This window comes from Sphaerodactylus townsendi, linkage group LG01 (genome assembly GCF_021028975.2).
Source record: "Sphaerodactylus townsendi isolate TG3544 linkage group LG01, MPM_Stown_v2.3, whole genome shotgun sequence".
Taxonomy (NCBI): Eukaryota; Metazoa; Chordata; class Lepidosauria; order Squamata; family Sphaerodactylidae; genus Sphaerodactylus; species Sphaerodactylus townsendi.
In genome coordinates this window covers 56,032,032-56,044,284 of record NC_059425.1, presented here as the reverse complement: position 1 = coordinate 56,044,284, position 12,253 = coordinate 56,032,032, and the positions used below count along the sequence as shown (strand labels likewise).

The following is a 12,253-nucleotide window of genomic DNA, read 5'->3' as shown; positions in this document are numbered from 1 at the left end:
GTCCTCCCTGGTCCGCGGTGCTTCAGCTCCCCCTGCCGCCCGAGATCCCCGCTCCCTCTTTTCTTTTCTTTTTTACATTTCCCTAACCACACAATGGGCTTTATTTAGAACAGAAATGGCAGGAGGACTGAAGATTTCCGGAAGTCATACTTTCCGTTTTACATCGCATTCCAGACTAGTGTTTTTTCCCACTTGTGGTGGTAGGGCCATAATTCCTTGCGCATGTTCCAGTAATACTTTCCTCTCTAAATCCAAGTCTTCTTTAACATTGCGAACGAAAGTTCTTAAAGGGGCTACTTTTCCAGGGCTGCCATACATGAAGCACCTAGAATCTTAAATCCTCTCCCACTAAATCCATAATGTGTACTGAGGGAAATATTAAAGTAATGTATTATCGAAGGCTTTCAGGGCCGGGATCACTATGGTGGTGTGGGTTTTCCGGGTTGCATGGCCCTGTTCCAGTAGCATTTTCTCCTGACTTTTCGCCTGCATATGTGGCTGGAATATTCAGAGGTTGAAAATGCCAGTCACGGATGCAGGCGAAATGTCAGGAGAAAATGCTACTGGAACACAGCCATACAGCCCGGAAAACCCATCACACCCTATTAAAGTAATCTTAAAGGATGTGGCAGTGGGTCAGCAAACAAATTTCAGGAGACCTAGGGGTGTGATTTTTTTCAAAATTAAAATATCTTTCCTTATGTGGGACAAATAGTACTGCCTGTTTTGGACAAAGAAATAGCAATGTCTGTTTTAGATTGTAAGACAGAAAAGCCAGGGTCAAAGGCTAGGGTTAGTAGTTAAAAATGCTTACAAATTCAAATACACGCTGCAAACATCCAGTGTTTATCAAGCCAAAATAGATAAACTCTTTGCAGTGAGCCATGTCTGTGTTCTTTTGTCTATTTAGACCAATAAATTGTCTAGTTAGAAACTATTTCATGTTATACAGAGCAACCAATCAGCATGAGCGTCGAACTTCTAGGTTGTAGGGAAACATATAAGGAGTGTCTTTGTTCTCTCTTCCTTGAGACACACATGCTTATTTGAGTGTCTCTGCTTTCATTGCAAAAAAGCTACTTCACTAGACCAACCGTTTGTTTAGACAGCCTTGTTATTTGTCTAACACTTACAAACTAAAATGTGCTTTTCATATTTTTTTTTCTATTGTACAGACACATCCGACTGAAGGCAACTGCTAGTCAGATTTTCAAAGCAAAAGGCAACATTCACAGATCTCTGTGTCAAAACCCTTGTATTCCTTAGGGGTCTCCCACTGGAGTACTTGCCAGGGCCAACCCTGCTTAGCTTCTGATATTTGATGAAATCAGATTAGCTTGGGTTATTTCAGTTTTAAAATGTTTTGGTAAATAAAGGTGCTAGGAAACATTTTTGGAACCAAACAAGGCAGTGTTTCCTAACCTTTTCGACATCACGGTACCTTTGACCTCACGTTTCATATCTCACGGTACTCCTGCCATCCCCCCACTTTCCCCTCCCAGCACCCCTGCTTGTCACCCAGGGTGAAGGGAAGCACTGGGAGGGGGGGAGTGTGGGAATTGGCTGCTGACCTTGCAGCAGGCCCTGCCTCCTGGGCCAGCTCCATGTCCTTGCTGGCACCGGCAGGAGACACACAAAAGTGAGGGGGGTGGTAGTGTTGCTGCAGTACCCCTGGGACATGCTCATGGCACGCCAGGGTACCACGGAACCTTGGTTGGGAATTGCTGAAACAAGGGGAAGAGGGGAATGTGTGGAACTCCATGGAGGAAATGTTTCATTAGTGGGTTGGAAATGATGTAAATAGTCTGTGCAGGAAAGGCCTAGGTGCAGAGGTGGGATCCAACCAGTTCTCACCACTTCTCTAGAAGTGGTTACTAATTTTTTCTGAGTGCAGAAAAGGGGTTACTAAAGCAACCTCCCTGCCCAATAGGGACTGGAGGTGTGTGTGTGTGTGGCGCCGCCACTGTTTCAATCCCACCCCCATCGGAACCTTCATTAAAAGTTTTGGATCCCACCACTGTCTAGGTGTTATAAATTTGTATATTTTGATTGTCCCATAACATCCCAATATGATTTTTTTAACTAAAGCCATGAAAATACTGAAATGCAGAATGCACACATCCCACCAATTCTCCAAGCTTCGTAAGTATGATAACACATACATAAGTATGATAACATCTAAGCCCAAATAGATGCAGTTGGTAAACTCCAGCATTTCAAATCAAACTCCAATAGGAATGTCTGGGCCCCTGGGGAGAGGTTAAACAGGTGGCATGGCTGAGAATCCATCAATCTTGTTTCTGCATGCAGATCTGTCATGCTGGTCTAGACAAAAAAAGCATCTTTATATATCTGACTAGCGGGCCCAGCCACACGTTGCTGTGGCAATTGTCCTTCTCATCACAGTCTGCAACCCACACAGATGTCCATGCAGGTCCAATGATCCCCAGCACAGCCTTTGTGCTTACAGGGTGATCAAAATGAGAATCCCTCTTTCCCTTTCTTCAATGCACATCATTATATGGCGTGCTGTTCCTTGTTTTTTAGTATAAGGTAACCTTTCCCATTCCACAACGGAACTGTCCAGAGTGTGAATCCCGCTGTCCATGAGGCTGGTTGACACGCACGGTCCTGGCTTGGGGAAGGCAGAACTGGGGCAAGCAGCCTATCCCAGTCAGGCATCAGAGGCAGGGTGGTGGAGATGCTCAGGATCCCAGGAGGAAACCAGCTCCCCTGGAGTTCCGTAGAAGGGCCATGTGCAAAGCCAGAAGCTGAGCAGGTAGTGTTGGTCCGCCACCACACCCCATGGATTTTCTTAGAAGAAAAAGGCAAAGCTCCAACTTATGGCGTTTAGTAAAAAAGAAAGCTAGCTGTGGCTAAGTCATGTAGGTGAGGGAAGCTGGTAAGTGAATTAAGCCTTGGATGTGGGAGGGAGGAGCAGAGTAAAGAGGTGTGTGTGAGGATGCAGGCTGGATGTGTGTTGTGTAGTAGCAGTGGGTGAGGCACAGAGAGCTGCAAGAGTTACTCTATGTGTGAGGGGGGGGGAACCCCACGCATGGACATCCTTCACACAACAGAAGTGTGTATGTGTTTCCACTTCTCACTCGTGATACCTAACAGTTATTAGCCGCCTATTTACTGTTTCCCACTGCTCATCTCTCGCCCCATCTGCACCTGCACGTAACAGTCTAGAGCCCTCAGGCCACAGGTGACAGGCTGCACGCAGACATTCTATAGGAGGTGACAGTTAAACAGGAGGCAGGCTTCATGGCCTGGTGCAATTCCAGGAAAAAGACGTTTTACCTGGCTCAGGTATGGACTTTCGGCGGTTTGAAGGTCTGAGTACCTGCCAGCAACAGGGAGGGACATCATGTGAAAATGTGGGGGCGATCCGTCCAGCAGCTTCTGAGGGACACCATCAGGGACAAACACAGTTAGATTTTTATATATATAGATTAATCTACCAATCAAAATGCATTACTTGCAGCCCCATGATTACAGAACAACTTCCCCAGAAAGCTGTGCTTGACTCCCTTACTGTCGAATTTCAGGATGCAGTTGAAGACAGTTTTGTTTAGGACTGCATTTGAATGATGTAATTTTTATTTATTGGCAGTCCTAATTAGATTTGTTAAATTATTGCCTTTTATGTGTTTTTTAAAGCTGATGTTTAATTCCTACTGCTTTACTGTGTTTTTAAATAATCATTTTATTTGGATTGTAGGCTGCCTTGAGTTCCACAAGGGAGAAAGGCCACTAGTAAATGTTTTAAATAAATAAATACTTGACAGTCTGACTGTATTTTACTCTAGACATCTGACTGTATATAATTCTGAAATCAGATGATGTAAGACGGAGTCAGAAATGTCAAATGCTCTGCTCTTTCTTAATGGGAAAAATATAATAATGCATGGACTAATTGTTCCCCTAGAATAGTACCCCCAAATCTGGTGCTGGAGGCAGACTGCACCTAGAAACAACCTCATTTACTTTAGTGGCCTTCAGCCTTTCCAAACCTGGGAACCCCTGTCCATTGGACTCACTGAGCTGCAAGCCTGTGGTAAAAAGTTATCTGACACAGGCTTGCTAACCTAGGTGGCAGCTAGAGATCTCCTGGAATTGCAACTGATCTTCAAACAACAAGGTTCACGTCCCCTGGCAGAAATGGCTGTTCTGGAAGATGACCTCTATGGCATTATACATGGCTGAAATCCCTCCCCAAACTTTGTAATAAGGGCAACTTTGTAGGGTGTGGCTCCACAACACAGTTGAGGGTTTGCAATCAATGCGTTGAAGACCACTGCTCTATCCCACATAGTTTTGGTGAAACAGATGAAGTGAAAGATAAGAACATCCCTTCCTTTAATTGGATTATCATATTTTCATTTGCTGCTTTATATCTTAAGAGAACTTCAGAATTCTGATTCATTGGCCACCTCAAACAAAGCCCAATCAGGACTTTGTCCAGCTCAGCTCTTCTTTGTTCCATAAATTGTAATCAGTTTTGTGTGTCAGGGAGCAAGCAAGCAAACGTACGTAGTACCCAGGCATCTTGGTACCCAGAATATAGTTAACGTTAGTGATACCCACTTAAAAAAAATCTTAATCAATGATGAATCAGTTTAAACATTCAAGAATTTTCACTTACAGTGACACAGCAAGTGCCTTCGTAGATGAGGCATTCCCTCCTGTGTAACACAGAAATGCCTCGTCTAGTATTAAACCAACACTTGCAAATTAATGTCCTAAGTCTTAATAGGAAATTTAATAGGACCTTTTGTTTAAAAAGGGGAACAACTTTTTATACTAGTACGTATTTGAAAGATGTTAATAATCAATCATTATAGTCACCCACTGGCCAATCGTTACAGTCCTAATTTTTAATGTATTTACTCTAATCCTGCTTATCGAACACCCTTTAATTGGAAAGCGTACACGATTTTAACTATCCGCGCGCTGCGATGGTCTACAAAGGCTTCATTGAGTTTCTGGTCGCTTGCAGTCTGAGAAACTACATTTCCCGGAGTGCTGTTCTCTCCAACCCCGCTTCTCCGGCCTCTATAAAACTTTAACCGACGATTGAGACTCAGAGCCGGGGAACGGAGAGGCGAGCGGTATTTTGAGGAAGGAGAGCGATGCGCGCGTGCGCCTACTCTGATAACATGTACGTTTCGTGAAAGGGTATCTGCAACTTGTGCCCCGCCTCCTTGGCTGGCTGATGTTTAGCCCGCAGCTGTGGCATATTAGCCCGTGCAGACTCTAGCTGCTGCGTCCCGCTCCTCTTCCCACCTGCCATGGCTAGACAAGAGATCTCCGCATCTTACGAGGAGGTACTGGGAGAGCGCGCGGGGAGGCGGGAGGTAAAAGTTACTCTTCCCTCTCACTAGATTAAAAGGACTCGGAGATCTCCGTTCCTACCCGTGTCTGAGGAAGAGAGCTGTGACTTTCGGAAGATTATATCCCGAAAATCTTGTTGGTCTCTAGGGTGCTTTTGCACTCGAATCTACCAGTTTGAGTTTAAGCGATCGCGAAGTAAGCATTATCATTATCATGCTCGTTTTACTGTTTGCCGAGCAGTTCTGTCGTACACCGGAAAGCCAACCGCCGGACACTTGCAGCCCGATCCTATGCGCGGCCAACTGCTTAGAAAGACAATCAAAAGCTAAACACTGTTGGTGGCAAAAGCGGTGTATGAAGTAAGGATGCGATCTTATATACTTTAAATTGGCAACAAGGAGTCTTCAGTCTATGCCTTGTAGAGAACATGCATAGGACTGAACAGTCGGAATAAGAGTGTGTGTTCCCCACCCCCCAAGTGTTGCAGCCATTTTTCTAATTGAAGCGCAAAACTCCGCAGAGTATTCAATGACGTTTCAGTTAACTCTGCTGATAATTAATTAATAATGAGAACAGATAAGCAGACTGCTCCCTTAGAAATTCATGGGTGCGGATAGGCTGCTGATTCTTTCCATGTTGTAATACAACACGGTTTCACCTTCATCCAATATTATTCTTCCCCCGTCCCCCACTTTCCTATTCCCTTCCTTAACAAACTCTTATCTCCTCAAAATATTAATCAGATCACCAATTTAATTTCTGTATACCTCTTAATTTCAGTGATGCCTCTAGTTTTGTTGCCCACTGTATTTTTCTTTCTTTGGGATGCCTGGTGGTTGCTGCAGTTTCATACAGAAGTTGCTCTTGAGACTTTTTGCGGTCTACCTGTGGTGGAACTGGAAACTTGCCATGAAACTCGCTGGGTGTTTTATTGGGTGCTCTCAGCTTAATGGATCTTTCAGAGTTGTGAAGGAAAACCAGCTATGAAACTTCCTTGACCTTTTTAGAGGAATGGTGAGATAAAAATGTCCCAAGTTAATAAATATATTTGCTCATATGGATAACCAAATAGAAAGGAAAAAAAACTGGGGTGGAGGGAGGCTTGTGATGGAAAGATAATCCTTCTGGTAATGTTTTTAAAAGTATATTTAGAAAACTCAGACCAGTGAGTAAATGTATTTGGTGTGGTAACTATATCAGATGGATAGTAGTGATATGCCAGAGTTTTGTTGCACCAAATTTACATATCACTGTACCAGCTACTGGAACTAATCTTATCTTTTCTTCTCCTTGAGAGCTGCAGTGAGGCCATGAACTCGCATTCAAAAACATTTTGCCACCTTAATCTTGGCTCTGGGAACACTGAAAAATTTGCTAGTTGGTAATCCAGAATAACACTGTCTTCTGGTTCTATTCTCATGTTCATTAATGCAGCTTTTGTTTTCATGTTTATTAAGAAAGATTTTTACAACATGCCTCACATTTTCAAACTGATTCGTATAGACCAGGGTCTCCAATGTGGTGCCCATGGGCACCTTCAGACCTGTTGGCACCATTTCTGGTGCCCACCATCACTTTTAGAAAGAGTATAAGGCCAGGTGGGACTTTTGCCCAGTAAGGCTTTTGATTGGTTGTACAGTTTTTAAAATGTTACTTTGGAAGCACATGCCACCACAGTACAGGGATTTTCACTGTGTGACTGAATGTAAATTGGGGCAACCATTTTGTAGCTGGCTGTACCTCCTGAAGTAGCCATTTTATACCAGCCATTTTGTGGCAGTACCCACCATGCTGTGTCAGAATTCCAGAAGCTCCCATAGGTTTAAAAAGGTAAGGAACTCCTGACATAGATTGCCTCCATAGTCTTAAATCAGACCTTTAAAGTGTTCCGTATTCTCCCCATGTTGGATCCCCTCCCCTAGCTCATCTTCTCAACAATGAAGACATGAACAGAACTTCTTCTCTGTGTCCAGTAACCTTGAATGCCACATCACCAGCTGTAGTCGTGCCCGCGAGGTCAGCGCAAGAACGAGACGAGACGCGGTGATAACATCTGGTGGAGAGTGCCAGCAGCGGGAGCGCAAGTGTCCGTGCTCCTAGCGACTCTCTCGCGTGCTGGTTCTTGGCACCTTTTATTATGATTCTAGCGGGGGCGTATAGAGGGGCGGAACGGGGGGGATTCCGGGAGAGCGGGGGACTGAGAGATCATCATGTGATGCATGATCTCACCTGGCTGCTACGTGCGGAGAGGAGCATCAGCGTCTGGGCCTAATCCTCACCTGGGGGCAAGACCATTGTCCCTTTGTCCGGGACACCCGGTGGTTGTGAGCCAGGTAGTTCATGACCCGTGACTCATCGGGGGATGAGGGGTGGGGGAGCGGTGCGACCAGGAATCGCAATAGGAGCGCCGGTGTTCCAGCTCTACTTACGGTGCTGCTGGGTCAGCAGTTCATCCCTTACATCTCCTCCTTTTTTACATTTAGAAGGGAGGCCGAATCTGTTAGGGGCGATTTAAGGGGACGCCTCCCTCCGCTTGGCCAAGCTACCGAAGCTGCTTGTGCAACATGAGAACTTGGTTGCGATGCAAGGGAAAGTCGAGGGGTTTCTTACACATGTTACAGGCAATATTAGATACACATTGAATGAAACAAGATCCGACGATGAGGCACATAATCAAGCCAATGCAGAGCTGTACAATAGCATTCAACCATCTCCCCGGTAGCCAGCTCCAGAGGGCTGACCACCAGTGGGGCAAAACGTCATACTTCAGGCTAGATACAACATCTTGCAGTTCACGCACTTTCATATGAATCAAATGGGAATTATCAGAAAGATTAAAACAACACATATTATGTACATTCTCACAACCTTGGTGATGTAATAACAACAAATAATCAATAGCAGCACGATTATCTAAAGTCGCTTGACGAAGTTCCTGCTGCTCGGAGGCCAGGGCATCCAGAGCAATGGATGTGGAGTTGATGGACTTCGCAAGGGCACAGGCCAGCCGGCCAATGGTCTTGGCGTTGTAAGAAGCGAGTCCGGGGACTCCCACTAGGGAGGTCGCGAGGGAGACGAACTCCGCTTCGGAGAGGGCAACCGCATCGCTCCGGCAAGAAGGGTCGAGGGGCAGAGTGGAGCGGCGGCGGCGGCGGCGCCCGGGCTCCCGGGGTGGAGCCTGAGGCAGGACGATGGTGAGGCGGCTAAGGCAACAGAGAGTCCCGGCAGAAAGCCGAGCAGGGATGTAGTTGAAAGTTCTCTCCCCGCAAGTCCAGAACCAACCCTTGGGGAGCAAGATATTTCCGTACACGGGGGGGAATGTCCTCCGTGTGCATGCAGTTCCAGTTGGCCGAGCCGGTGAATGGGCCCGGGTCGGTTTCTCGTCTTGTCGCGCCGGCAATGCGGGCGCAGGTGTTGGACTTGTGATTAGCGACAGTCTTGGTGACAAGGGAGAGTGCCGCAGGAGGGTTTGGACGACGGGTCCCCAGTCAGCGCTCATAGAGTACTTGATGGACGAAGCATTCATAAAGGGGGTTAAGCCAGACTCCGCTAGGAAGTCTCCAGGGGCTTTGCAAACGGGGAGCAGGCAGGAGCTTAGCAGGCTCCCGACTCCTAGGTACTGGCCCAGGCAGAAGGACGAAACGTTGGCAGCGGCAGCAAATTGCTCCCAGATGTTGGTTTGGTCAAAGCTCGTCAGGGGGTGGCCGACTGCCACTGGCAGGAGGCAGCAGAGCAGGCAAAGGATGGTGGCCGCCGAGTTGGCAGTGATGATTGCAAAGAGGGCGGCACAGAGATTCTCAGGCGTCTCGGGGTGGCCTTGCTGGCGCAGCAGCTCTTGAGCTTGGCTGGCGGTCGCCTTGACATTCCCCCAGGTCATCCGGGTCTTTGGACCGTCTGGGCGTCGGTGGCGGCGTTTCCGTTGAGGCCGCTGGGCGGGATCCTCCAGAGAGATGCGTTCCATCTCTGGGATGGGGTTGGTTTCCTCCTGGCGCCATTCCATGGGCTGGCCTGTCATGGCAAGTCGGGATCCACAGGAGATCTGTAGGAAGAAGGACTGAAACACATCCCCTTCCCCAGGTTATAGGAGGGGGCCGGGTCCTGCCAGGCTTGGAGAGCCGATGGCGGGAGGTCAGGATCAAGTTTTGTTGGATTTTAGTGTTTGATATAAGAAGACTATATACACGGCTTATCCTGCAGCCTCGCGTAGGGGTTGCTTTTAATGCAGCTCTGTTAGAAGCCACTCCTCTTCTTTAAGTTGTTTGACAGGGGAGGGCAGAGGGTAGGCTATCCCGATCGGAGCTGGCTTCAGAGCGGCCATCTCAGGGTGCGCCAAGTCGAGTGGGTCCGAGCCTCAAGGGAGGAGGGGGCGAGCGGATCCTGGGGGAATTGTGGTATGCATGCTAATTTGCAACACAAAGGGGATTTTGGGAGCGCTTTGGGGTGACGTAATCACATCAGGGAGGTAAGGCGATTAGGGCAATAGGGGTGGATTTCCACACACAAGGACAAAGGGGTTTTTTCTTTGCGAGGGGAATGTACTTACCGCGGATCTTGGTGGTTAACGAGGAAGGCTGGAGTGGTGCTAAATTTGTGACCGAATTATCTCAGGGAGATGCTGCTTGCCGAGACCGCTCCTTATAAGCGAGGCTTTGGCCAAGCGCATGGGCCTGCACGCTGAATTCATACAGCTTCCCTGCGCTTTGGCAAACACCACCCACCCAAATCATGAGTGGATCTGTGTTTGCAGCAACCCCTTGAGTTGGGGCCTGTCCTGGCAGTGCTGCGGTACCACGATGGGCCCAGATTTTAATCCAGGGAGGGCCAGTCAGCCAAATTGGCCCTCCCGCCTTTGCTGGTCGAAGAATAGAAGGGAGAGAAACGGGAGGGAAAAACAGTTTCTTTGCGGGAATTCGAATGTGAATTTCAGAAGGCACAATCAGGGTCAATGCCCTATGTGATGGGTTTATCCATCCCAGACTAAGGTCGTTTTGACCTGACTCATGAGGTCCCTTCCCCAGAGGTTGACATGAATGTCCAGAACGATGGGGCGGACAGTGAGCGGCCGCTCAAGTCCTGGGCTGTGGACCGTGAGCGGGCGATGCTCCGTCTCGCGGTTTGTTTCTCCCCACCCCCCAGATGTGCGGCCAGGTCTCGGTTGGCCGTTGGTCAGGCCACTTGGCTGCCCTGATGACAGTCACATCAGCGCCGGTGTCCACCAGGCCCTTGAACAGACACCCCTCTATAGTGAGCTCCAGGTACGGGCGGGAGCTTCCGATGGGTGTTTCCACCGCCATGCGATGGTGGTGTTAGCTGCGCCCTGATGGCTGCCGGGGCTCGTGGCCTTTATTGCATTGGTGGCGGGCAGCGCTGGGGCAGGAGGGATCAGCTGTGCGCAGCTGGTTCCGCTGGGTAGCTCCTGCGGGATGTTTGTCCAGACTTGGAGGTGGATGGGTCCCTGGTGCGTGGAGTCGATGACTCCGGGGATGATGAACAACCCCTGCTCAGCTGCGGAGGCCTTTGGCATCACCAGCCCAATGGTCCCCGTTGGGATGGGGTCGCTATACTGGGTTGGGGCAACGAGGACCTCGTGGGGGAACTTAAAGGAGATGGGCTGGGTGCATGTGAGCGAGATGCCACGAGAGGGGGGTGGTTTGGGTGTGGGTCTTGGTGTTCGGGGCTGCTCTAGTACTCTCCCCCTTGGTCTCTGGGCTGGGGAGATGCCCGGGCGAGAGTTTCCACGGGCAATCGCCCAGTGGAAGCCTTTCTGGCACTGGGGCATCGGGTTTTGGCGGCCTCGGGGGTCTTCGTCTCCTGGGGATCCTCCTCCATCGGGATTGTAGGCCCCCCCGCCGGGCTGCCTACACTCCCTCCGGAAGTGTCCTGATCTGCCGCAATTGAAGCAATCATCCTGGGGCTGTCCCCTGGCGGTGGAGAGTGCTGCGGCGAGGAGACTAGCTTGGTGGGCGGAGGATCCGATGTCCTGGCAAGCCTTAAGCATATCGGCCAGTTCAGGATCTTTGCCTAGGCCTGTGATTGCTCTGCGGCACTCAGTGGAGGCGTTCTCCTTGGCGAGGCGCATGAGGAGCTTGTTTTGGGCCTCCTCGCTATCTCCCTGCCTCTTGAGAGCCTCCTGGAGCCTGTTCACAAATTCAGCGTAGGGCTCTTGGGGTTTTTGCCGGATGGCGGAGAAGCTTTGGGTTGGCTGGCCGGCGTTGGGAACCTTGATGAAAGCCTTGTAGGCGCACTCAGAGGCGACCGTAAGGGTGGCCTCTGGCAGGACAATCTGATCGTTGGGGTTGGCGAAGGCATCAAAGCCGTAAAGCTGCGCGGCGGTGTAGGCGCCGCCCGAGGCGGCTCCCCTAGCGAAACATTGCTGGCGGAACTCGCTTTCCCAGATCACATATTGTGCAGGGCTCAAAGCATGCGAAAGTGGTCTTCCAGTCATCCGGAACCATTAGGTGATTCCTTGCGACTGCTTCTAGCATGCCTCTCACATAGGGGCTGGTGATTCCTACGTCTCGCATCGCTTTGCGGAGCTCGGTGAGGATGTTATAACCTAAAGGGCGGTACTCGACAACCCGCCGAATAACGCCACCCTCCCCTCGGTATCCGTGAAAGTGGAACGGGGCATAGAGGCGAGGATATCGGCATCGTCTTCCGTCAGGGTTTCCTTTTTTCGCAGGTCGTGGCTAATACGTTCTGCGAGGGTTTTGAAACCCGCGCCATTACGTGGCGCTGACGGAGGTGCTGTGGCTTCAGAAAATGAAGGCGGAGCAAGGGGAGGGAGCGGCCGAGCCGTGGGAGAATTTGAAGGAGGCGGGGGCGCAAGGGGGGCAGAAGGAGGACAGGCGTCCAATTTAGAGGATAGAGAAAATTCCGGGGGTGAAACTGAAGCTGAAAGGGGCGAAAGGAGGGC

General features: G+C 49.4%; 1 protein-coding gene across 5 annotated transcripts in view; it reads left to right on the top strand.

Moving 5' to 3' along the window:
- The first annotated feature begins 5,073 nt into the window (after window positions 1–5,073).
- PACC1 (proton activated chloride channel 1) overlaps window positions 5,074–12,253 on the top strand; it is a 29,203-nt gene continuing 22,023 nt past the window's right edge. Inside the window, exons 1-2 of one of the 5 annotated variants that reach the window (XM_048488329.1) lie at window positions 5,307–5,330; window positions 7,260–7,353. Coding sequence is in view for 1 of the 5 variants with exons in the window: in XM_048487965.1 (XP_048343922.1) it covers window positions 5,295–5,330 (36 nt within the window). In the remaining 4 variants the exon portion in view is untranslated. The other 4 variants (XM_048488140.1, XM_048488050.1, XM_048487965.1 and 1 more) reach the window with 4 other exon arrangements.